The sequence below is a fragment of the Aethalodelphis obliquidens genome, unplaced genomic scaffold (genome assembly GCF_003676395.1).
Source record: "Aethalodelphis obliquidens isolate GAN/ISIS:26980383/991018 unplaced genomic scaffold, ASM367639v1 scaffold42, whole genome shotgun sequence".
NCBI classification, from domain to species: domain Eukaryota; kingdom Metazoa; phylum Chordata; class Mammalia; order Artiodactyla; family Delphinidae; genus Aethalodelphis; species Aethalodelphis obliquidens.
In genome coordinates, this window is record NW_020837986.1 from 155702 (window position 1) to 182691 (window position 26990).

General features: G+C 42.0%; 2 protein-coding genes across 16 annotated transcripts in view; one reads left to right on the plus strand and one right to left on the minus strand.

Annotated features, from left to right (window-relative positions):
* Nucleotides 1-1717, plus strand: part of SULF2 (sulfatase 2) — a 140262-nt gene extending 138545 nt beyond the window's left edge. For all 10 annotated transcript variants that reach the window (XM_027078103.1, XM_027078100.1, XM_027078102.1 and 7 more), the window contains one exon: nucleotides 877-1717. In XM_027078103.1, coding sequence (XP_026933904.1) covers nucleotides 877-907 — 31 coding nt within the window. In that variant the 3' untranslated portion in view covers nucleotides 908-1717. The remainder of the gene's footprint in view (nucleotides 1-876) is intronic.
* A 593-nt stretch (nucleotides 1718-2310) lies between these two features.
* NCOA3 (nuclear receptor coactivator 3) overlaps nucleotides 2311-26990 on the minus strand; it is a 121068-nt gene continuing 96388 nt past the window's right edge. For 5 of the 6 annotated variants that reach the window (XM_027078093.1, XM_027078094.1, XM_027078097.1 and 2 more), the window contains 15 exons: nucleotides 25816-25956; nucleotides 25378-25525; nucleotides 24242-24633; nucleotides 23190-24061; nucleotides 22036-22171; nucleotides 20874-21068; nucleotides 19515-19781; nucleotides 19290-19416; nucleotides 17841-18012; nucleotides 10731-11024; nucleotides 9529-9633; nucleotides 7725-7956; nucleotides 6748-6922; nucleotides 6122-6263; nucleotides 2311-5803 (listed from right to left, as the gene is read on the minus strand). In XM_027078093.1, the coding sequence (XP_026933894.1) occupies nucleotides 5792-5803; nucleotides 6122-6263; nucleotides 6748-6922; nucleotides 7725-7956; nucleotides 9529-9633; nucleotides 10731-11024; nucleotides 17841-18012; nucleotides 19290-19416; nucleotides 19515-19781; nucleotides 20874-21068; nucleotides 22036-22171; nucleotides 23190-24061; nucleotides 24242-24633; nucleotides 25378-25525; nucleotides 25816-25956 (3410 nt within the window). In that variant the 3' untranslated portion in view covers nucleotides 2311-5791. The remainder of the gene's footprint in view (nucleotides 5804-6121; nucleotides 6264-6747; nucleotides 6923-7724; nucleotides 7957-9528; nucleotides 9634-10730; nucleotides 11025-17840; nucleotides 18013-19289; nucleotides 19417-19514; nucleotides 19782-20873; nucleotides 21069-22035; nucleotides 22172-23189; nucleotides 24062-24241; nucleotides 24634-25377; nucleotides 25526-25815; nucleotides 25957-26990) is intronic. The other variant, XM_027078098.1, reaches the window with a different exon arrangement.

Below are 26990 nucleotides of genomic sequence, written 5' to 3' on the forward strand. Positions count from 1 at the left end.
TTTCTCACTTATTCCTCTCATCTGTTCCCGTAAGAGGGGAAGCAGTCATTTCAGTCTTTCCCATAAAATAACATACTTGGATATATTTCATGTTCTAGATTATACTTTGTCTAATACACCGTTGTTCTCCACGTCATCATCTGTGCTTGGTAAGCTCCAGGCCTTCCTGAGAGGCTGAGAACCATGTCAGTCAGCTAAGTGCCAGGCGTCTTGAAGGCTGTGGCTGCAGAGGTGCTGCTTGGTCCACCGTGTCAGCGGCAAGGTGGCCTCACTGAATAGTTTCCAAAACATCCGTGCTACGAACTCCAGGGCCAACAGAGGCTGGTAGGGGCCAGGAGGCTGTGGCAACCTGGAGAGGTCACTCTGGTCTAAAGAGAATGGAATGGGATGCAATTTGAATCCTCTGCTTCATCGAGAAAATCCAGAAACGTAGATATGTGTGAGAATTTGTTAATGTTGGCAACTAATCTAACATGAAGTTACCATGCAGGCCAACCAGCCCCCTTGGTGAGCTGCCATTTGCAACCTGTGGCCTATTCATTTGTCTTTATATGCCTATAAACCTGTGTGGCTTTAACAGGAAAAATAATGGGCCAGTTAAGCATTTCTTTGGTGCTACCAGAATGAAAGCACTTGATCTTTACATCTCACTTTCTCCTTAGCCACTATCCTATCCAGATCTTTAAATGACATCTTTGCCAGCCACTGAATGTGTAAGCCAACTGACAATCTAGATGATTAGGTGATAGCAAGCCCTGAGGGATCTAGAAATATTCCTTCTCAGCAGCCACATCCTTGAAGCGAAGCTGACTCAGCTGTAGGACCAATTAAGAAATCCATAAGCAGCGTGGTAAATGAGTTTGCTTTGTTCCACAGGGGACAACTGTGGGAAGGCTGGGAAGGTTAAGAAGCATGAGCTGGACCTCCAAAAACAGAGGCATCACCTGTACAATGAAAAACTCTGAATGACTTCCAGCAGACCTATGATGTTAGCCAAGAAGCCTGAGACACACAGAATTCGCTTTCAGTCAACGTGGCAGATTCTGGAAGAGAAGCATCCAGGAGTAGTGAGACTTGGGAGTCCATTTTTGCCCCTGCTTTTGCTATGGAGTATACCTCACCAGCTGCACAAAATGCATTTTCATATCAAAAGGTCACCACTAACCCTCTCTGAGAGGCTCACAAGGGAAGAACAACAGAGAGATTTTCTTGGAAATTTTCCCCAAGGGTGAAAGTCACTGGAATTTTTTTAAAGCACAGGGTAAGAACCACCCTGTTTTAAATCCTCTTATTCTTTTGGCCCTTCACAAAGAAGGAACTAGGAAGCAGGACAGAGGCAGGAAATGGTGACCGAGTTTCACAATGAGTCAACAGCACAAAAGTCATAAATTTATACTTCACACTAGAACCCTGGCTGCCTCTGAAGAAACTGACTTCACTGTATATATGTGACTATTTACATGTAACCAGCTCGGGAACTTTTAGGGGGATTTGACTAATAAGAAAGCCCAATTTTCAAGAGCGGTGGTGTCAGTAAACGCTGTGGCCCATGCAAAAGAAAAGCCCGTGCAGTTGTAGACTTTCCTCTTCTGACCAGATGCCATTTCTCCCAGGATTCCTTTGTTATCTGTCCCAGAACTGATGTTTTTTAAAGTCCTGCAAAGACACGAAGTTGATGTATGTCCCAAGTTTTAATAAAACTGTATTTGTAAAGAAATTTTGTAGTCTAAGTATTGTCAAACAACGTTGAAAACCCCAGCCAGTGACCAGCAGGTGGTATGAGGGAACCTTTGACATTTTCTAAAAGGCCACTCTTAGGAGTCTTTTGGGTGTGTTTGGTTTTTTTTAGTTAAAAAGCATTCAAGATACCACCAGTCAACACCTTTTTGGAAGGAGACACCATGGGTTTAGATGGTTTTTTAAAAGGGAATACATGGTTATAAATTGACTAGAATTTACCATACTTCAGGGACCTCAAAGGTAAGTGTCATATCACACCAGCTTTAGGACCCCACTTTTATAAAAGTATTAACCAACTGCAAAGCAACTCACCTTATCCAGCCCTGCGTCGTATACTGGGTAGTCCAACGGGTAAAGGTAGCTGTCGGAACGCTAGACTGGGAGGAGGAGGAACTTCGGCCATCACCTGGCCCAGCACGTTTCTCCCTAACACATGACCCCCAAGCACTTACCTCGTGTAAGAACAGGGCCATGCTTTCCAGATTTCTCTTAGCCTCACAGAAACTGCTACTATTATCTGAAATAGGATTTCTTGGGATTTAAAAAAAAAAAAGTGGCACACTCTCAGCCTTCAATTTTAAATAGAAACCTTTATTTACAATGACGTCCAAAATGATCAACAAAGGAGTCACAGCTTACCACTCAACCATCTCGTAAGTTATCCCACGTGGTTTGGATTCTTTGCAGTGTGGTTTATATTTTTTAAAAACAACATTTAATGTAAAATTGAAAGTGAATTCATTCTCAACACTGTAAGTCAATTCCTGAGAATTTAAATATTGCTCTCAGAATGACATGTCCATCTTCTTCAAAATTCCAAATATTGGAACGAGAGAAAGAGAGAGAAGGAAGGAAAAGGAGAACAGCCTGCTCACGATGAAACAGTCTGCCTCGGGGCCACATAACAGCCCCTGCTCCTCTGCAGCAGGGGAGAGTTCATCTACCCAAGAGGTTTTACTCCTCTGAACTTCCCACTTGTGAACAAATGCACGGATTCTGCAAATAAAAAGGGAACTGGACAGGCATATGGGTAGCTGGCAATCCATTCTGTTTACTTTCCAGCTGCATCTGTCTATGGATCAAGGAATTTGTAGGACAGCAAGCCAGCTATGTTCTGTAGTACCCCGCCCCTATACATCCCCAACTCACCTTAGATATTAAATACTGATTAAGCAGTCCTATTGATTGATATTTACACCTTTCCATCAAGATGCACAGTTTAGAAAAGTGGCATCATAATATGAACATTAACAATGGATTTCTATTTGTTTTTTTAAAGGAAGAAACGTATCTCCTTTATATCATTTTGATCTTTATAAAATATATATATATTTATATTTATATATCTTTGGATTCAGCAAAAAAGTAGGTACTGGAAATATCTCACATTCTAAAAGCAGATGAAAACATTACTTACACTGTTCACCCAACAGATACTAAGGTTTAAAAAAGTGGTGGGGGTGAGGGGAGGAGGAGTGAGGAGAGGTAGGCAGAGGAGTACAAAGAGAATTATCCGAAAAAGATAAAACGGGAATAAAGGTAAAAACAACAAATTATCTCAAAGACTGCATCTATTAAAAGGAAACAAAATCTCAATTTGCACCAATAAAATGAACAAGTAGAAAATATAAAAACTTATAATAAACTTCATTTTTCTTCCATATAAAAAGGGGGTGCTGCCTTCCACTTAGCCTGGAGTCAGGACTGATTGAGGAAAAGAATCACAAAACTTTTTGTTTTTAATTAAAAGTCAAGAAAGGGTAAGAGCACCATTCTCTTTCTCCCACACACGTGTGACTTCAACAAGAAGGGTTCAGTACATCTGATACAACTGTGTTTAAAAAGACAGAGACTCTCATTCAGCTCTGCCTCCGTCTCCAGACCAGAGGATGTGTTACCTAAAAAGTACAGGCCACTCGGATGGAAGCTGATGGATTTATAATCTTAGATTTGTTTTTAACCAGGTGGGGGGAGTGTGAAACTCAACTCCACTCTAGTGGTGGTTCTGGAAACACAGGTTTCACTTACTCATAGGTCAAAGAAATTAAATGATCTCACCTTCAGAGACACCTACAAATATTGGCTAAACGTGTGAAAAAATTTTAACTGGCTCTCAGTTATTGCTAGGAAACGACACCAAGGCTAACAGACATTTGAAATTCATAGCTAGTCCAAAAACCCAATTTCATTCAACTGTTTGAACCTGATAAAGTAAACCAGGTAAAGGGAATTAAACTTGACTTTCTTCCCTATTCCCAACCGACAAGTGGCAGCAGCAGAAAGGGGTGGGGGCGGGGCAGAGCAGGGAGGGAATGCAAAGGCGCCCAGTCAGACCTCGGCTCTGAATCGCATGAAACTGGCTGCTATGGAGACCGAACTCCTTAGGAAATAACCATGATGCTACTCCTCCAATTCTCGTGGGAAACCATCACAGTAGTGGAAGGACAAGACAAGCTGAGCAGACACCAGGAACCACACACTGAGGATTCTACGCCTGGGATCTCAATGTGGGACTCAGGTCCTAGCAACCAAAACCTTAGAGCACTCCTAAAATGGATGAGAAGACAACGTATTCACTTTTTAAAAGAAAATACCACGAACTGCCATTTAATTTATGGACTGCTTAAAATCCAAGATTCTTCTTTGAAATCAAATTGCTTGATCTTTTAAAATCCTTGATATCTGGGTTTTTTTTTTAAAGTTTATTTCCCCGTATCTATTCTCTCCCCCAAAATTAACAAAGTGCTTAGTTCTGGTAGAGAAATTTTTTTAAAAAATTTAAATGTCTACATCTAAATGATCTCTTTAAAAAGCACTGAGATTAAGAGACTGAAAACAAGCGAGGCATCTCAGGCTGGGGGCAAGGAAAAGCTGTTGGCCACTGCCCCATCCCCCAGGCCACAAAATTCAGGGGATGACTTCTGTTGGTAACCTCACCATGCTGAACTTACTGAAATCAACGTTAAATATTTAGTTTCACAAACTCTGTAAAAATGAGTTGTTGTGACCTACAAAAAAAGGTATATACATATTTTACATAATACAATATCTTAAAGGTCATATTTACAAAAGAAATTCTATTCACAGAAACACTGCAAAATTCTGATTCAGAATGCAGTACCTGGCCTTGGGTTTTCTGCAGTTTATTTTCAAAAAGCATTATTGCTCTACCATATAGGCAAAGGGTGAAACCAGTACTTTCAACAACAACAACAACAAAAATCATAGTTCTTGTCCAACAGATTAGTTTAGACAAAAACTAGGTATGTGGTTCACCGTTCCTCAAGACCTCGAGAATATTGCATTTATCCATTACTTTTTAAATAAAGTGCACTCCGCTGCACATTAGCATACGAAAAATTGCCACTGACTGCTGCAATTAAATACTGTCATCTACTTTCCCTTCTGCGATGCCATCTGACACCAAGGACAATTCCTGGAGGTGAAGTATTACAGGACATTAGGGGCAGATAAAAATGCTATTTAGGAAAAAGCCTAGGACAACCAAGAGTAGGGTCAGAGCAACTCAACACCATCCTTAAGGGAGAACTTGGAAATGCCCACTCCCGGGGCAGAACCTGACAGTGACAAAAACACTCGAGGTTGGGACCATGCGCTTCACCCAATACAGCAACTATCAAGAAACCGGATGTTCTAATCTCTTGATTTCTCCAATGTTCTCTGGCCCACCTACATTTTTTCCAAAGACTTTGGATAGCCAAGCAGAAAAAAGTTTCTGACACCAGACAGTTCTGTGATCAGTAACACTCCGTACCTCCAGAATCACATCCTGAAAAGGCAGAACGCCAAAAATATTTGTTTTAAACACCATGATACACAGGAGGAGGGAAAAATAACAGGTAGATATCACGCTTCAGCTTAAAATCCAGTCCTGCCTGCTCAAATGACATCACTTGAAATACCCTTGATGGGGATCAAAGCTGGTCCTTCCTTCAAAGCTGGGCGCCTAGGCAATGATTCTTTACTCCCAATAATCCTAGTGCAGTGTCATTTGTACAGTGATTTCCTTGGAGGTCCTGGTGTAGAGACGTCAGCAATATTTCTGTTGGCAACCAGAAGTAACATGAGTAAAACACACACTTTGCCCAACAGAAAAGAATCCGTTATGTCTACACCGATGGCTTGCAACATGGCTCTGGCTGACTGATTCAGTTCTTAGATCCCACATTTCTGAAAGCATCAACTGGCCCAATGCCTTCAAACCAAAAGTTTTTTCAATTATTACATATATTTTTAAGTTATACATCCAAGTTTAAAATCTACCTAGGACCTTTAACATTACAGTTGAGGCTTTGGTTCTCTCCAGAGAACAGGAAAAATTTTTTGAGAAAGGTAAGGAACAGATCCCCCCACCCCGTACCTGATCAGGACCCATCGGCATGCCAGTCATGGGCATGGAGTTCATGTTCATCTGTCCCATGGGACCACTGCTGCCATTCATGTGCACCATGCTATACGCTGCAGGATTCCCCTGGTGGGCAAACTGCTGCTGGGAAAAAGAGCTGTAAAGAAAGTGGGAAATTACCTCTTGGGTCATTTTCATAACACAGGACACGCACACAGAGACTACCGCAATTTTGTCAATGTCGCTGTACTCAAGCAGAGAACATGGGCAAGAAAACTCTGACAGCCTGCCTTCTATCTTTCACAGCTCTCTGTACTCACTACCCTCGTGGAGATGAGCACAGTAGGAAGGCTTCTCAAAACAGATGAGCCAAATCACACACTCTCTAACGTAAGCCTAGGACCTCTGTGCTCCCCACCCAAACAGGCTTGGCTGGGAAACACAGAGACTAATTCCCTGAACTTCTGGCACTAGAATGTGGCCGGCTTTTATGAAGTCCCTATTTTGGGAATTCCCCAGCAGTCCAGTAGTTAAGACTCTGCAATTTCACTGCCATGGGCTTGGGTTCAATCCCTGGTCAGGGAACTGAGATCCCGCAAGCCAAGCCGCCCAGCCAAAAAAAAAAATTCCCTGTTCTTCACCTGTTCCTGGTCAGGGTTCCTGACGGCCAGCCCTTCATTTCCGAGGACTGATACATGGGTGCGGTCTGAGGGTGCTGCATCATGGGATTCTGGGAGGGACCCATTCTTGATGATATCATCGCACTGGGAGGACTAGGCCCTCGACCAAAGGCTGGATCTGGCTGCTGTCCCATCCCTTTAAAAAAGAAAGAAGAAGAGAAAGAAATTACAATGCTCAAATGCTACCTCCTTAGAATATCAGCTTTCTATAGTAACTTGAGGTTCTTTTTTAAAGGTGGGGGAATGTGTTAAGTATAAGGTATAAAGATGCTGCCTGCCAGTAATTCTTGCTTCTCACCAAGGTGACAACTAGAGCCAGGCTTACTACAGAGATGCACGCTGTGTGGATCCCCCGAAGGGCAGTTACTTCAGTGAGCTTTCTGTATAAAAAGGACACCGTATCACGCTGCTCCTCACTCCATCCCCCTTTAGAGGGCAAAGAGCTGTGTCCCCAGCTGACAGGGACGCATCCTCAAATGTCATCTCTGTAACAGATACCTCTAGCCCCACTCCCACCATGCTCCTGGAACTTCACAAAGGTATGACTGTAATTAATATGTCCAAGCCACCAAGAAAAGGAACTCAAAAAGCCCACACAGTGCATTGCTCTCACTGTTCGGAGATGGCAGAGTTCTACTAGGCTGGGACGTACTGGACAGGACCTGGTAAGTCTTTCTTCCAAATTAAGATGTGGGGAACTGTAAAAACAAGACCTGGTGGGAAAAAACCTGAACTATGATAGATCATCTACCTCAGTGACAATCATCTGTGCACTGCAGTAGACATTTTTGTTCTGTTATTTTTTAATTAATTTTGTTTCTCTTGTGAAATGAAAGAGAGTGAATAGCATTTGCTTTTAATCTACAACAGACCTAGTGACTCTTACGTCCGTAGGAATGTTACTTTGAGGAAGACGTTATCATCCCTGACAAATTTACCATAATTTGGTGGATATGGAAACTGCTGGGGTGGAGCTTGTGGCATGGCAGGCCCTGCCAGGACTCCGTCCATGGTGGGGGACGCAGTCACGTTAGGGGGTGGACTGAAGGCCTGGGTTTGCTGCTGCTGTTGCTGCTGCTGCATCATCATCGCCACCCTCTGCTGTCGGAAGTGATGACTCAGCAGCTCTCTGCTGCGCTGGGCGACCATCTGGGCGTTAAGGAAACCCTGCTAACACCCAAGAAAGAACGCAATTACACACATGTGGCAAGAGCTAGCCAATTTCATACATACAGTGCCCCCATGACACGAGGTATCAGAGAGAAAAAACACCCAATGCCTTTCTATATAATTACAAAAAAGGAAAGGCACAATTCTCATTATGGTAAAGGCTTTCTGGCTTGGTGTGGGTATGAGCGTTGGGGGAGAACAGGGACCTGGAAATTACTGGGGGCTAGGGGACGAAAGCAGAAAAGTCATCGGGCTTTGACATAGTTAGAAAACATTCCTCAAAGTGAGAGAACATTTAGGAGTAGAATTTGAGGACAAACTTCAAAAACTATGAAATAAAACAGCAAGAAGAAAAGGGGCAGGAATGAGACTACGTTTGGGGGAGAAACAAAAAGAGAAGCCAAAAACAAAGCAAAGGGATGGGGTTATACTCAGAGAAGCAGGAATCCACCCCAGAAGCTCTTGTAGTCTCTCTAAACCTTCTGACAGAAGAGGTGAAGGGTAAGGAGGTGACGGGATCAAAGCACTGAACAAGGAAGCTGACCTGTTGATTTGCCAGCTGGGAGAGATCATCACCCAGGATAAAAAGCAAACATTTATCCTCTTTTTGGAAAGCATCCTAGCTCAGCTTATACAGGAGATCTGACTATCAAGAAAATATATAGGTATCGGTACTTCCGAGTAGGTCTAACAGCAAAAACTAGGCATTTCAGAATTGTTGTCGTTTAACAGTATTTCAAACCACAGTAGGGATTTTCATGTAGTCATCTGCCTTGTGCACACTAAGGAAATGCCTTAATATAGTGTCCACCATGCGCTGGGGGCAGACAGAACTTTAACAGCATTCCTCCCACTAGGGGAAATCAGGTCATCTCAGAGGCTGTCACTGAGAGTGGGATTATAAATTATTTATTTTCTTCTTTATACTTCTTATAATTTCAAATTCTACGCAGTGAGCAGGTGGTTTCACAATCCAGGAACAGAAAAAAGTTTACAGATTTGTTATTTTCAATTCCTGAAAAGTAAATGGTAGCTGTTTTCACAACACAGCAACTGATCACAAAGGGAATTAATTTTTTTATTAATTTTTACTGGAGTACAGTTGCTTTACAATGTTAAGTTCTGTACAGCAAAGTGAAGCAGCTATATGTATACATATATGCCCTCTTTTTTTGGATTTCCTTCCCATTTAGGTCACCACAGAGCACTGAGCAAAGCTCCCTGAGCTATACAGCAGGTTCTCATTAGCTATCTTTTTTATACACAGTATCAATAGTGTATATATGTCCATCCCAGTCTCCCAATTCATCCCACCCCACCCCCGGGGAACTAACTTTAAAAACATGAATCCGTGTTTTTTAATAAAAGAACCTCTCTTCCTCTGATTCTTCCTAGTTACCAGTAGGAGAGACAAAGGGAAGAAAAAGTGTGATGGGACCGTGGGATGGGTTCTTACACAAGAAATTTGGGATTATGTACTGTCTTTGTTTAATAAACATTTACTGAGAGTGAAGCATGGGCCAAGCCCTATGCGGGGCATTCAGCCCTGAACACGGAGAGACTTATTCTCACCTGGGAGTTGACCTGAGGCTGCATCATGGGCCTCATCACCGCAGCCCCACCAGCAGTAGGGTTTTCCATTTTCATTTCAAGTGCCTGACGGCTCTGATTCAAAAACTGGGGAGAGACAGGGTGGTTAGAATGCAAGTGGAGCACGTTAATGAGCCCAAACAGCTGTCCACACCCTTGGCACCACCCAGCGAGGTCATGAAGACACCTCTGAACCCATTAACCGGGCTAAGTCATGGCTAAGCTGAAGAGCACACTTTCACATTTCAAAAAGGTTGGTGCTGGAAAGCCCTGGGCTGGCATGTGTGGCCTTCATGTTCAGCAACAGGAAGAAAAGTGAAAGTGCAATTCTGCAGCTTAAAGAATGTCTTCAGCAGGAGCTCAAAGAATTTATAAAGTCAGATTTTCTCTAGGATTACTTAGGCTATTGGGGAAATAGCTTTAATTTGATCAAAGGTAACACTGGAAAAAACTACTTCTGCTACCTTTTCCTGGGTAATTTTTAGTGGAAAGAAATGGTAAAAAATGATACCATGAACGCATTAACAAAGCTTTCCTGAGTACCTACACTTTTAGGAACATTAATACACTGGAAGGGTCTCCAGCTCACTGGATTCTCAATTCACTCATCTGCTTATGTGGTTCGATCCCCCCACATTTAAGAACTCAGTGCACTCAAGATACAAAATAAAAATAAATTTTTTTAAATAAATTTTTTAAAATGTGTTACAAAGGAAACGGAAAAAAAAATATTAAAAGAGCTCAAGTTGTATAACACATCTAGAAAGCAGAGGTTCCTTACTCAAAAGGTTCCTTACTCAGAGGTTTCTGCTCAAATCAATAAGGTTTCAACATCTGGCTATTAACATTAAGGACTCTTAATAATAGAAATTATCTACCTATAAGACTACAAAGCCATCAAGAAACCTCTTCTCCCCCAAGAGCAATCCTCTCGGACATTGTTTATTTTTCAACCTGTACAATAGAATATTCTTATAGAAAGGTATCCAACTCTAGTACAACCACTCCCTAGCAAGGAACCATCCATACAAGTAAAATGTTAACAGAAATGAAAACGAAAGGAATTTCTTCGGTTGACGAGGGATAGAGAGCCAGCGGCAAGAGCCCTGAAAGAACACAGTCCAAAAACAAATGAAAGAGGAGGAGGCCAAAGGGAAAGCTGCCTCGGGCACGTGACTGGTTACCTGCTGGCCCTGCAGCCTCTGCTGAAGTTGCATTCTAAGTTGCTTGGGAGTGTTTGTCCGGGGTCTCATGATGTTGGCCCGAGGGTGCATTCCTTGGAGAGGAAAACCTCCTTGCTGGTTCATCTGATTCATCATTGAGTTAAAAGGTGGTGATTGTCCCGGAAGATTAAAGGCTCCTTGCATTGGAGGCCCCTGTGTCGGGTACGTCTGCCCATATAAGGCTGCCTTCTGCTCCATCATTACTGCCGCTTCTTGACCTTGGAAAGCATCCTGTTTGGACTCCAAAGCTTGTCCCTAAACATCAAACACATAAATGAATAGTAAAGTACACGTGGGAAACCAACAGAAATACAATGCTCTAAAGAAGGTGAAAAATATAAGTCAATATATGTGAATGATGACGTTGCAGAATTCCAAAAGCGAAATCAAATTTATTGTCTTAAATTCCATGAGACCAGACACCAAACCATCTTTTAATAGCTGTGCCCTAGTGCTTACGGAGCACAGGGTCTCACGCAGGGAGACACTCAAATATTTTCTGAGCCAAATATCTACGACGTATTGAGTACCTGGAGAAATACTATTGGTTCCAGACAAGATTTCTGTACCAACATTGACCTCCCATGCCAAGTGTAAAATAAATCAATGAAAATCACTGTGATCAATGAATTCTCATGTAATCTGCACAAGAATGCTTTTGAAGGTGGCAAGAGGCGAGTTTAGTAGAGACAGGTAAATCAACAACAGCCCATGTCCCCTGAGGTGTATTCACCACATGAGCAAAACCTAAAGGTGGGGCGCTTCCCTGGTGGCACGCAGTGGTTAAGAATCCGCCTGCCAATGCAGGGCACATGGGTTCAAGCCCTGGTCCAGAAGATCCCACATGCCGCAGAGCAACTAAGCCCGTGCGCTACAACTACTGAGCCTGCGCTCTAGAGCCCATGCTCTGCAATGATAGAAGCCACCGCAATGAGAAGCCCGCGTACCTCAACGAAGAGTAGCCCCCACTTACTGCCAACTAAAGAAAGCCCGTGCACAGCAACGAAGACCCAACGCAGCCAAAACTAACTAACTAAATAAATAAATAACCTAAAGGTGGTCAGTCATCCACTATTTGTACGTGAGAAGGAGAAAGAAACCTATTAACTCAACAAGTATTTATTAAGTGTGTTACATGCCAGGTATCACTTCTCTATGTGCTAACCATGCATACAAAGCAATGTCCAGCAAAAAAAGAAGTAAAAATAAACACTCTGAAGGAGGGGAGAGCCTGCCATGTTCAGACAAGAAGAGCCAGGCAGGTGCTGCATCCACCTTTAACTCCTCATCCTCGGGCACAGCACAGGATGCCAAGTGTGCAGTTGACACTTCACCAAGTCTCATCCTAAAGCACACCTCACCCCGCGGTGACCGTGACACCATTCTCTATTTTCTCCCCCATCTCGGGCCTTTCCTTGGAGGAATGTTAGGAGTTCATCCGCCCTAGGCCCTCTTCTTTCCTCTCGCTACCTTTTCTACTCGGTCTCCTCAGCCACTGGTGACAACTGCCAAGTTTCTTTCTCCAGCTCCAATGCCTCGGACTCTTAACTGTGCTCATACAGTTAAGAGTGCTCAACATCTTTACCTGGACGTCTTGGGCATCTCAAACTTAACATGTAGAGAACAGAAGGCGTGATTATCAACAGTCCCTCCCACAAAAAAAAAAAAAAAAACCCGATTCTTCTTCAATCTTCCCTACATCACAATAGATGGTAACACCATTCACCCAGAGCTAAACGCCAGCAACTCCGATTCCTCAGTCTCCCTTCCCAACTGTGAGTGCATATGTGTGCAGACAGGGCGCAAGTCCTGTCAGCTTTTCCTCCGTGACATGTCACATGGCCTTCCCTTCTTTTCATTCTGTTGCCATGACCCTTCCCAAGACATCTCCCTGCCATCTGTGCGTCTGCTCTGTGCCATAATACCAATTCCCTACTCCAGACGGCAATCTGAGATTTCTGTTTATGAAGTAATCACACCATAATATACTCTTTCTTGCTAACCCTGATAAAATGACAGCAAAAAGTTAAAAGGTAGTATTTATCCAAAAAAAAAGAGAATACTGAAGGCAACAAGATAAAAAATTTCAACAGGCATCTGGAAGACAGAAAGTGTAGGGAGGAGTAAGCAACTCAACACAGCAGAAAAACTGAGACCCATGTGCCTGCAGAGAAAACCCACCTGAGGACTGAGTCAATGTCTCGCATGGAGCCAAGGCAGCACTCCACTGGGGACAGCAGAAGGTCAGGGAGGGCGCCCAGACAGGGGGCTAGTTAGGAGGCTGAGTACAGACCGGGGGAGCCCTCAGCCATCAGACTGCAATACGACTCAACGGCAACACTGGATGCCAGAAAACTATGGAACTACTCTTTCAAAATTCTAAGAGGAAATTACTTTCAACTTAGAATTTAATACACGGCAGCCAGAGGTGCAGTGGGGTGGAATAAAGACATTTTCAAAACCAGAAGGACCCAAAACTTGCAAGGACAGAGAAGTTAACAGAAATTTTGTTTCAGCAAACAAAGGAGTAAATCAAGAAAGAAAATGACTTGAGATTCAGGAAACTGAGGATCCAACACAGGAGAAGAGTGACAATTAATAATTTCTAGAGCAGGCTCAAAAGGGCAGAGTTAAACAGAGGGACATGGAACTATAACAGGGAGAGAAAGAACTGAGGAATTATCTAATGTGTCTGACCACGTGAAGAAGAAGAAAAAAGTAAGAGAAACTTTTAGCAGTAAGTATGTAGAAAACAAAGCAAATAAAAAGACAAGGCAATTAACTCAAACAAACAAACCCAAAACAAAAGCCTATGTAACTACACCTGGCTCAGCAATGAGCCAAAATGATGTAAATATGGGGTACCTATTTATTTAAAAACAAGGGACATAGTCACCTTGAGGGGAGAGAATGCATGTGCCCACGCGTATGTAGAGGGTATGGGTGTGAGGGTGCGTACTAGAGGAAGGGGGTATAAATACAGATCCATAATTTCTTACCTAAAATTCCAAAAAATTTTTAATTCTTTAAAAAAGACTAACAATTTTTCATTAGTGCCAAATGTATTTAACAGCAAAACCTGGCCTGAACTTGTACGAAGCAACACATAATCTCTATAATATCCCACTTAGTGTGATTATGTATTTTGCTGTACAAGTATTAGCATGTTTGATCACAGGCTGTTGCCCAAAAATTACAGTATTGCTCGAAACTCTATCAGGAGTATGTTGTAATATATGGTCCCATGCACAATTTCACCCTTCTAAGATCCAAAAATTCCTCAATTCCAAAGCATATCTGATGTCAAGGTTCTCAGATAAGGGACTACAAACGCGTAGTCAACTATCATATCTGGAAATCAATAGATACAGACTGAAGTTGATAAAGAAATAGCCGCATAGTCATATTTCTTAGAAATATTACCACAATAAAGAGGTGAGTTTCACCATCTCCCAGTGGGGCAAAGGAACTGTGGTTCTTCAGTAAGCATATTTTCCTATCATTTTATTTTTAAATTAAAAATGGATTACTTTGCTGAAAAATAAAAATTACAACAAAAAAGGAAAACTGGTCTCATCCTTACCCTGCTTACAATCCTTCCATGGCTTCCCAATACACAGAAAAAGTCCAAACTCTTAAGACGGCTTTGTAGAACCTAGCCTCCATGTACCTCCCCCAACGTCATCTCACACGGCTCCCTCTCTGTTCTCACCAACCTCAGCCATTTCCTAGAACCCGCAAGCTCTTTCCTGCCTAAGCAACTTTGAGTTAGCTGTACCTCTTCTGGATTGTTCTTTCCCTAGGCTGTTTGCCTAGCTAGCTCTTTCTCATCCTTCAGATGTCAGCTTACATGTCATCTCTCCAGAAAAACCTTTCCTGACTATTCAAGTCAGTCCCCACTTATTCTTTATCTCATAATCCTGGTTTTGAAAACACAAACATTTTTAAGCTGAAGAACAAAACTATAAACAAGCCCCCACTAAAAAGAAACTGGATGGACTTCCCTGGTGGCACAGTGGTTAAGAATGAACCTGCCAATGCAGGGGACATGGGCTCAAGCCCTGGTCCAGGAAGATCCCACATGCCGTGGAGCAACTAAGCCCATGCGCCGCAACTACTGAGCCTGCGCTCTAGAGCCTGTGAGCCACAACTACAGAGCCCGCATGCCACAACTACTGAAGCCCTTACACCTAGAGCTCGTGCTCCGCAACAAGACAAACCACCTCAATGAGAGGCCCGCTCGCCGCAACTAGAGAAAGCCTGCATGCAGCAATGAGGACCCAACGCACCCAAAAATAAATAAATTTATAAAAAAAAAAGAAACTGGGCAAACTATTTACAATATAGACAGGTTAACAGTCATCCTGCAAACATGCTTTTTTAGAGAAATTTTTTTTTTTTTTGCGGTACGCGGGACTCTCAGTGTTGTGGCCTCTCCCGTTGCGGAGCACAGGCTCCGGACGCACAAGCTCAGCGGCCATGGCTCACGGGCACAGCCGCTCTGCGGCATGTGGGATCTTCCCGGACCGGGGCACGAACCCATGTCCCCTGCATTGGCAGGTGGAATCTCAACCACTGCGCCACCAGGGAAGCCCTAGAGAAAATTTTTGACATCCCACCCTATCCTAAGAAAAGGTCCCTGTATTTAAAGGTCTCACAGCATCATATGCCTTTCCTCATAACCTCTCCTTCACCATGTCTACTTCTGTGTAGTTCCTTGCCTGAGTTCTGGGAGCAGGAAATAGGTTGTTCACTATTGCTCCTCAGTCTCTAAGGAAAGACTGATTGGCATATAGAAGACAAATATTTGTTAAATGAAGTAATCAACAATCAGTAACTAAAGCATCGCTACAGATCAACAAAATAAAAACCCCATCAGAACTATTAAACTATTAAACACATCTCAATGGCCAAAAAATATAAAGTATGTTCAATCTTGCTAACGAAAGAAATACAAATTAAAACAAGAATCTTTGTTGCCCATCAGACTGGCAAGGATTTGAAAGAATAATCATGCTCAATATTTGTCCCGTCACTTGCTCTTTCACACTCTGGGTTCTTTCATCTTCGTGGGCCGTGGCAGCAGTGCTGGTGAGGGTGATGGACTGGAGTCATCACACCCTGCTGTGGAAAAGCAGCTATACGACCATCTAGGAAAGCTGCCTGAGATTATGTATATAAACCTCTAAAATAAGCCCTCTAACCCAATCATCCTTTTTCTTGGATTGTAGCTACTAGGAAAACAGAAAAAGTGAACAAAATGTAAGTAATTCATAGAATTATAACAGAAAGTATTTAGGAACAATTAAATTTTCATCAGTAGATAACTGGTTAAATAGTGTTCAATAAGATGGATACTATTTGGCCATTAACATTAAAGATGTATACATTAAACAAAAAAGATGATTGACGATGACTTTCATAAAGTAAAACAGGCCACAAAAGTATTTTAAAAGTCTGCTTCCTTTTTTTTTTTTTTTAATATACACCCACAAGTTACTTATGATTCGTTGTGCCAAGATTATGGAGGATTTTCAACTTTTTAAAAAAATACGTACTTTTGTGATTGTCAGATTTTTATATAAGGACCATTAACTATTTTACATGAAGACAAAGAAAACTATTTCCAGCTTAAATAAAATTCTAGGGGATTTTCCTGGTGGTCCAGCAGTAGAGAATCCAGCTTCCAATGTAGGGGACGCTGGTTCGATCCCTGGTCGGTGAACTAAGATCCCACATGCCGCGAGGCAACTAAGCCCACGTGCTGCAACTACTGAGCTCATGCACCTCAATGAGAGAGCCGTGTGCCACAAACTACAGATCCCACGCACCCTGGAGCCCACGCGCCACAACTAGAGAGAAAATCCGCATGCCACAACGAGAGAGAAGCCCACGCGCCACAACGAAAAGCCTGCACCGCCATGTCTCAACGAAGATCCCGAGTGCCGCAACTAAGACCCGACGCAGACCAAAAACAAAAAAAAATTCTAGTGGCAGTTAAAGCTTCTCGGTCTTCATGTAACCCTCACTTCCTCCCCCAGCCAGGTCAGACACGGCTCCTCGGTCAGGGTCACCGGTGGCTGGTACCCCCGGGTGTACATCATCACTGCCCCGTGTTTCTCAACCACCCTTTAAAAAGTTCTGTGCAGTGTTTGCCACACTGAAATGTAATTCTTTTTATACACATTTGTCTCCCCAACAAAGCCTGAGAACCCTGAGGATCTTTCCCATTTATCATTAAACACACAGACTTACACAAGTGCCCCCAAACACACATCCTATAATGAAAAGATCCACTACAAAATGTATGTTTCAAAAAAAAAAAAAATACAGATTTGTAAATGGCATATTTTCATAAGGCTGAATAGGTAACTAGGAATAGGAGATGATGTTGTTGGGATATTCACAGATTTACCAGTGTAAACAGGTTTTGTTTAACACAAAAAAAAGCTTGCCTCCTCAGAGTATACACTGGTTGTCCAGATAGTAGAAAGAGGTAATTATAAAAATGAGGATTCAACTAACATAAGCAAAAAGCAGCATTTTAAAAACTGTATAGTAGGGCTTCCCTGGTGGCGCAGTGGTTGAGAGTCTGCCTGCCGATGCAGGGGACACGGGTTCGTGCCCCGGTCCGGGAAGATCCCACATGCTGCGGAGCGGCTGGGCTCGTGAGCCATGGCCGCTGGGCCTGCGCGTCCGGAGCCTGTGCTCCGCAACGGGAGAGGGCGCAACAGTGAGAGGCCCGCGTTCCGCAAAAAAAAAAAAAAAAAAAACAACTGTATAGTAGTTTTAGTGGATCATTTCTATGGTTGCCTAAAATCTGACATCTTTATAAAACAGTAAGTTGCTGGAAGTTCTATCACAATTATAAAGTATATTTTCTAAATTTAATGCTGGTATCCATGAATGTAGTGCTGTACATAAAGAAGAGAAAAGATACACATATAGGCACTGTTGTACATGGCTTCATGGATATATGCGAGCACGCATGCACACAGACACAGACACAGACACAGACACAGACACAGACACACACACACACATTTCTACGTCCACAGTACTGCTACCTACTTGATTTACAAGTTCAGGAATGCCGAGAGCTCTGTCAATTTCTTCCAGGCCTGTGGCATCTGTGTTGCTCAAGAGTGTGTGCAGCTGGTCCAACAATGCTCTTTCATCACTCTGGCCTTCAAGGTTAGAAGGCGGCCCAAGGAGATCATCCAGGGAATTCCTAAGAAGTGGCCTAAAAAGAGACTTAGATTCAATTTCAATGGTGCTTTTCCTCTTAAAAAAAAAAAAAAGATCAAAGTAACTCCGCACAGTATTTTTACTATGCAATAACTCAAATAATACAAGTGTAAATAATAAACTAACAGAGTAGCAGAAAAGAACAAACGGCATCAATTTAAATTTAAGACCCACAATTTTAAACCTCACCAGGTCATCTTCGACCACCATATCTAGATTACAACTCTCAACTCCACCACCAAAATGTAATTGCTAGATCCCTTGACATTTAGAGGATAGCAGAGATTTGGGAAAGGAGATTGGAGGGATGAAGAGGGTGGTGTTTTCAAGACCCTACAAGAACAGAAGTGGTAGTAGTTAGGATATTGCAGGCTGGAGAAATCAACAAAAGAATGGGAAAAAAGGTAGAAATGCTGAACTGAGCCCAGGGTTCTACCAAAATAACTTTGTTTCATACACAGTCCACAGAGCTCATGTATCGACAAGTATAATACAAAGCCCGTAGAAGTGTAACACAAACCCCACAGCAATGCCACAGTTCTCCAACACATTACAGGGGCATGGAGCTAGACATTTATCCAGTCTCAGAAAAATTCTGTGATGAAACTATTTGTTCTCTACTGGGTAGAGAAGCACTCAAGTTAACAAGCTCATGTAGTTACATGTCTGTCTACTCAACAGACCAATTCATTTTTCTTTGCTTAATTTATTGTAGAACTCAAGTCAGAGCTGACAGTGACAGGTAGCCTCTTTCATGCCAATGAGTTACTGACCAAACTTAAAAAATGAAATAGACATAACCCACAATCTTTCTTTCACAAAAATAGAAGCATGCTATATTTCACTTTCACCTTCATCCCTGAAACGTTTTAAATAATTTTAGAAAAGAATTATCGAATCTTAAAAAATGAACTTTCCAGAAAACTGAGGCTCACCCTCTGTGGACCATTTATCTTGTCAAACTAGTGCTAATTTATCCCTCTCCTCGTGGAGGAGGATTGTTTCATTATGAGAGACGACCATGGCACATGGAGGCTCCCAGGTGTGACCACTCAACGCTCCCGATCGCTGAGAGATACAGTCCTGTCTCCTCCCTCTCCCATGAACGCATGCTGTCTCAGACTCAGCCTCGCTTTTACACACAGATGGCAATGAGTACCTCAATTACAGAGAGTTTTTCTCATTCTCTTTCAGGTTTGTTCCTGTGCTCTCACCCTTTTCTAGATAATCCAATGCTTACATTTTCCACAGGGTCACGTAATAGAGCCCCACCTATTTTGAGTCCCATGAGGGCCTTGTTCCATGGACAACATGCCATCTGGCCAGGAACCAGGTTGGTTCGATGGTGCTGCTTGGCCATAAGGACTGACCCCCATCCCCATGGGAATCTCACCGGGCCCTGGGGGAACAAAAAGAAAGGATAAATTTTCAAATAAGCCAAAGGCAAAAGTTAGTCTAAAACATCTAATTTTCTTTTCTTATGAAAGGAGTGCTTACGCAGCTGAAGCATCTGCTGCTGTTGCTGCTGCTGATGATGCTGCTGCTGCAGCATTGGTCTCACACCTGGGATGCTACTGGACCGAAGAGGCATGGCGGGCATTGAGCCACCCATGGCAGGCCTGGGTAAAGAAGCATTATAATCCGTTCCTGGTCTCCCCATGGAGCTTGAATTCATAGGTTCCATTCGGCTGGCCTTTGAGTTTGGTAAGCCCCAGTCTCCTGAGGAAGGAGTCTGATTCACAGTCACATTTCTGTTTGGTCCACCTAAAACAGAAATTAGGTATTTTCCATGTTACAATGAAATTCTTCTTATATACAGGTGCAGTCATTAGACGCATGAGCCTTTGTCATTCTAAAAAGAGGGCGGGCCAACTGTTAAGACATTTCTGATAGGCCACCACAGGCATACCTTCACTGTATTGCGCTTCAGAGACACTGCGTTTTTTACAAATTGAAGGTTTGTGGCAACCCTATGTTGTCGGATGATGGTTAGCATATTTTAGCAATAAAGTGTTTTTAAATTAAGGTACGTACATTTGTTTTTAGACATAATGCTATTGCACACAATACAGTATAGTGTAAACCTACCTTTTATATGCACTGGGAAACCAAAAAATTAACGTGACTCGCTTTATTGTGATATTTACTTTATTGCGGTGGTCTGAAACAGAACCTGCAATACTGCTGAGGTATGCCTGTATTGCTATGTATTCATTACAGATTAGAAAATGTCTTGCAAGACTTCCCTGGGGCACAGGTTCAATCCCTGTGAGAGAACTAAGACCCCTCATGCCCCACAGAGTGGCCAAAGAAGAAAATGTCTTGGACCGAAAGTCTCCTTGAGAGTTTAAATCACCAAGACACAGAATAAATGAAGAATACTCATGAAAGAAACATGCTACTGTTATTCAAAATCCTGTTAATTAATTCCAATTAAGTATTTTAAATTTGCTTTTCCCAAAAGAAATTTTTAATCATTAATATTCATTAGAAATAACATATCAGGGACTTCCCTGGTGGCGCAGTGGTTGGGAATCCTCCTGCCAATGCAGGGGACACGGGTTCAAGCCCTGGTCCGGGAAGATCCCACATGCCACGGAGCGACTAAGCCCATGCGCCACAACTACTGAGCCTGCCCTCTAGAGCCCGGGAGCCACAACTACTGAGTCCACGTGCCACAACTACTGAAGCCCACGTGCCTAGAGCCCGTGCTCCGCAATAAGAAGCCCGCGCACCGCAAAGAAGAGTAGCCCCCGCTCGCTGCAACTAGAGAAAGCCCACGCACAAAAATGAAGACCCAAGGCAGCCAAAAATAAATAAATAAAATTTAAAATAAAATTAAAAGAAATAACACACCCATGTTTGAGCCATAATTTTCCTGACTATCCATCATTCTTGGATTGCCACCCAACATGGGTTGCTTTGGTAACATGGGGAAAGCACCAATATTCTTTACTGGAGGGCTTGAGCCAACGGAAACAGGGCTGTCTAGAGACACTGCTCGGTTATATGGAGGACGAACAGACTGCACAGACTGTGGACTCCTCAAACCTGTTAAAAAACATAAAAGCACAATACATAAATATCCTCTGATGATTCAGTACATAAATAATCAAGTACAAGACATAAATACCACCCACCCAAGAATGTCTTTCTTACCAAAATAAACACTGTCTTCCTTTACAAAATAAATAAGCCCCCCAAAAAAAGAAAGAAGAAGAAAAAAGAAGCCTTGTATTCCAAATAAAGTAAAAAACAAGAGTCTCGGTCTTGGCTGAAGTATTAGGCACTGTTCTCTAGCCTGATATGGTCATTCATATTCTGCTTCACTTAATAGTAAAAATTTTACCAATGTTTCAAACTCCTGGAAGTTCTTTAACATGCATATTTAAAGTTTAAAATTTTACTACTAAATGTAACCAGATAAGTTGCCTTCTAATCAAGCAAGGAGTAAAACAAAATTTCCTACCTTTTTCTTTTTGTTTTTTCTAACCTATTTGATTGATCTAACTTTCCATTTCAGTTTCGGAAATAGTGCCACTAAAAATGAATAACCACCTTTCCAGATAATTGTGGATTATTCTTTTTCAATTGATACATATAATATATCCTTGTTAAACTGATGAATCAAGAAACACTCAGCTATAGGACAGAGGTTGGGTAAGAACCAGCAAACACCAAAGTAAGTTAGTGTCAAAGGACAGGTTTTGATTTGCTTTTTAATCCAATTCTCTGTGCCTAAGACAAATAAAGGTACTAGTAGGTACAGAGTACCTACTACTCACCTGCAGCAACCAGAGAGGAACATTTTCCTATAAGCCCTGTGATTACTGGCATCATATTAGTTAGAAATGGGAAACTATCCAAAAAGCTTTTAAAATCACCTACATTATAAATTAGTAAAAGAAACTAAGGTGGAGTATACATTTTAAAGTTGGATCCTAGTTTTAATTAAGAGTACATACAGGTGTGCAGAAAAGTTCAAAGGCAGCAAGAATAAAATCTAGTTCTTTCTTACCCAGAGAATTAGTTCCTTGAAACATTTGTTGCTTCGTTACCAGATTACTACCATTTGTGGATATGGAATTACTGTAGAAGTCAGAATTAGTCAGATCACCAAGAATAGCATCTAGATTATCCAAGTCTCCAGATCCCTGAAAATAATTTTTTTTAATTAACCTGTGTACATTACTAGATACATAGGTATAAAACATACTCATCAGAGGAAAAGAGATGAAATGGGAACAAGTAAAACACAATAGTTACCTGAAATGGTAACACCCAACTTAGAGGCTAGCTAGCTGATTATGACCCCTATCCCTACACTACTTCCTTGAAAGTAAAAACATAAAACAGTAAAAACAGTTGAAAATTCTGGGATAAATCCGTGGGTTTGGAGGTGCTTTCAAAGGGGCATTTTTTAATTTACCCTATATGTTTAATTCTCAAACTGCAGGATATTTTCCAGCAAACATTAGTCAGAATCATGAGCTGACAGAGATGTCTGCCTCTACACATACTTCTGAAAACATGTATGATTAATAATAAAAATTTTTTTAAAAATTTTTAAATAATAATAATAAAAAAATAAGCTGATGTTCAACAAGATATTCATAGCTATGCTTTAAAAAGGGCTTTTGGTCAATACATTTGGGAAACACTAAACAAAGTTAAACACACATCCTAACAATAGGACTTCTCCAAGACTTTATTTTCTCAGGTGCATATTAACGTCTTCCAGAATAGTGTTCCTCAAGAGGAGTCTGGGAAATGCTTGTATAGAATGTGATCATGTATATGAAACTTGATCTTAGGTAAAAATCAAAATTCTGTTGCCTAATACAAAAGGTTTTTTCCCATTTCTACCATACACTTAATGACCCAATGTGCTCATTCCAATAATAAAAATTTCCATGAAAGATTTCAAATTGCCTACTAATGAGGTACAGTCACATTTGAAAGCACACATATCTGATTATTTCTACACTGCATCATAATACACTTTACTGATGCTCAGAAGAGCTACCGAAAAAGTGACAGCTCCAGATTAACTTCCATTAAATAAACCTAAAACAGAAGGTAAGAATCTGTGCATAACACACTGTCTTTCTAACACAGAAATGCAATGCTGAAATACAATGCCTAAGCTAGAATATACAGAAGACAAGTTACCTCTTCATTTGTTTCTGTCTTAATTTTGGCGTTCTTCCCTTGACTTGAGCTCGGGATGGTGGAGCTGCTGCACTGGCTCACTTTACTGTCTACGCCGCCTTCCACTTTGGGCTGTAGTTCTTTGGAGAGCGTGTCACTAGGATCATCCCTGTCCAGCAGGTACCTAAGCAGAGCATTATTTTCCTTTCTCTTAGGGCTCAGTTGCTCCTGCTTGACGTTTCCTTCTACACAAGACGTTGTACTGCTAGTGTCTTTCCCAGTGGCTTCGGCGGTAATCTTGGCTACCTCGGCCGGTGAATTCCCATTCTGCAGCAACTTGTGCAAAATTCGGTGCTTCTCTTGCAGCAGTGACCCGTGCATATTGGACGTGGAGGACACTCCTCCAGACGTCGAAGAGGAGACCCCAGAGGGGCTGGTGACACTAATGGAAGAGTCTTTACAACTTGAATCCAGGGGCGAGTTGGTCAAGGAGGAATGACCCCGGTCCTCAGAAGAACAGGTAAGTAACTGCAGTAATTTTTTGTGACCTTTGCTTTCCAGAGGACCCCGCTGATTCTCTGGCCCTTCCGCACTGCTCTCCTTACTTTCTTTGTCATTGAGGTGATCTCTGCTATTTGACTGACACATTGAACTCTCCACTGGATTCTGGTCGCAATACAAGCCTAGGGGACTCTTGGAATCTTGACTGTTCACTTTACTTGGTTGACTTACATTCATATTGGGAGAGTTATCCAATTTGGGACCTGGTGAAGACAGAGTAGATAAAAGAGAAGTCCCTACTCCCTCACTGATAGCTTGAAGGGCACTGAGAGAGCTGCTAGAAAAGCTGTGACTCCCAGAATTGCCAGAAGATCCCATGGGAGAGTGCACACCTGGATTTGGAGAGAAGTCAGGAAAAGAATTAGACTATCAGATGCTATAACAAAACACTACTTAAGACTTCAAAGTTTCTGTTTTAAAATGAATTAACTTTACAAGAATTACAATGGTATGGATAGAGAAGAATTACTGAAAAAGAAAAAAATAAAGAAAAGGAAATGTAACACAAATACCTGCAACAGGAGAAAACTGATGTGAGGCCATCTTTGGACTCCCACGATTACGCGGAGAAATCATAATATTCTGCTGGCTGGAGCCAAGACCAGGACTCCCATGTGGAGGGCTACTCATGTTGAGACCATAGTTGTTGTTCTGGTAGGAAGATGGTGACTGCATGCCTGGCCCAGGGTTCACTGAAGCTATGCTACCGGAAGGCCCATACCTGGCTCCACTCATCTGCCCCGTGGCACCGGGCTCAGCCACACCGTAGGTCCTGCTGCTCAGCATCTGCAAGCCGGGGTTTGGCGACATGTTCATGCTGCCTACTGAACTGTTGCATCCAGCTGCTGGAGGTCTAATGCCTTGTCCAACAGGATTCGGGTTTGGTCTATACCCATTCTGTTCCCTGCAAAGAAACAGAACAATGTTTTACTAAAAAATTACAGGCATGCGTTAAAAGCCTGCATCAGATTTTTTTTTTTTAAAGGATGAAGTAAGTGCCCCAGAAACTTAACTTCTTAGGCGCCATTCCAATGCCTAGTGACAATAACAATCTAGACACTGATCAGTTATTAATCTAATAACATACTTTTAATAAGCCACAGAATCTAAATGAGTGACACCATCAGAGCGCCACGAGGGGCCCCAAGCTATGTTAGCTGGAATCGCAGTGGGGCTTTACAAGAGTTCTCATATACCAAGGGGTTAACCTGGAGGCGCCTGCAAATTACTCAAGATAATTAATGGGTGAATATCCTGCTCCTTCCTGTGTTGCTCATTTACCATTAGCAACAGCAATAGTAACTATTTCTTCTTGAAGTCTACCTTCAAATTTTAAATTCAATCCATAAAAGCAATGTAATATATCATTAGAAATGAAAAGTAACAGAGGTAGTCAGATTTTATGTATTCTTTTATCCACTAGGCTTCCCATCCTCCAGCTTTCCCAGGAATTAATTAATGAACAAATCCTCATTTACACATAAAAATATAACCTTAAAGAAAACATACTTTAGGAATCTAAGTGCACTTCAGCAAACCCAACCACTGCCTGCTTTTCTTAATTTTTCTTCTCCTTTTTTACACTAACAATAAAGCATCTCGAGAACACTGCTGCATTTAATGAGAATACAAAGTAATCTATCATTACCTCTGAAGAAAGTGGGTTGAGACAAAGCCGTGACGATCATTTGTCACAGGATTTCGGAAGAGTTTGCTTTTTGTCTGTGCAGTCACTACAGTGCCATCAGCCAATGAGAATCGATACACTGGGGTTTCTGCATGGCCATGGATATAAGCTTTTGGAGAAAATATCCCATTACTAGTAACTACAACTGGCAGAACAAATGCATACAGGAGAAAACAGAAAGGAAATATACAAATCCAACATTTTCAAAATCCAGTGAAAGACTGGACCCCACCAAAATTAGGCTAACATAAGAATCATCTTGCTCAAGAATCATGCTCAAGAATCATCTTCCTACCCCACACAGACAAAAACAACTATGGTCACGTATATACTTATTGCTCTATAGCACATCAAACACAATGACAAACAAGATCCAGAATTAACCTCCAAATTCTTTACCTTCTTGATAGTGACGTTTCTGGGACCATGACTGCCCATCATTAAGACTAAAAAATCTCTGGATACACCTTCGGATTATATCTTCAAAACCAGGCCTCATGGAAGACCTCAGTGAATTTGTATCTATGTTGACAACTTTTCCTATTAAACAGAAAATTGCCACTGTGTTTCATTTCATCATTGTTCATTATCAACTGCACTGACTTTAATTCTTTACTCTCATGGGCAAAAAAGGGCAGACCAAAACTGAAATTCATTTTGATGTCAAGAATTACTCCCAGTAATTCCCATTAAATTACCCATCTTTTTGAAGTGCACTTCTTTATGAAAAATGGATTTGAAGTTACAGAAAAGAAATACTGGCTTCTGATTTGAAATGTTATTTGGAGAGAAAGCCAGGTGCGTCTACTTTTTTTTTTTTTTTTGCGGTAAACGGGCCTCTCACTGCTGTGGTCTCTCCCGTTGAGGAGCACAGGCTCAGCGGCCATGGCTCACGGGCCCAGCCGCTCCGCGTCATGTGGGATCTTCCCGGATCGGGGCACGAACCCGTGTCCCCTGCATCGGCAGGCGGACTCTCAACCACTGCGCCACCAGGGAAGCCCGCATCTACATTTTTTTGTGTGTTTATCTGAGGGATTTTAAGTGTCAAACACACCCAACTTAAATGCCCAAGGTTTCGTTGAATCTCTCCTAGGGTTGTATAAGAAACATAAGGGACTTCCCTGGTGGCGCAGTGGTTAAGAATCCACCTGCCAATGCAGGGGACACGGGTTCGAGTCCTGGTCCAGGAAGATCCCACAAGCCGCAGAGCAACTAAGCCCATGCGCCACAACTAGTGAGCCTGAGCTCTAAAGCCAGCAAGTCACAACTACTGAGCCCATGTGCCACAACTACTGAAGCCTACGTGCCTAGAGCCCATGCTCCACAACAAGAGAAACCACCGCAATGAGAAGCCCATGCACCACAAGGAAGAGTAGCCCCCGCTCGCCACAACTAGAGAAAGCCCCTGCACAGCAATGAAGACCCAATGCAGCCAAAAATAAATAAAATAAAAAATTAAATTAAATTAAATTTTAAAAAATAATAATAATATTATAAGAAACATAGGAAATAATCCATGCAAAGTATTTGTTACAGTGTAGGCACTTAAATGATAGTGCAGGCTGTAGAAAAGT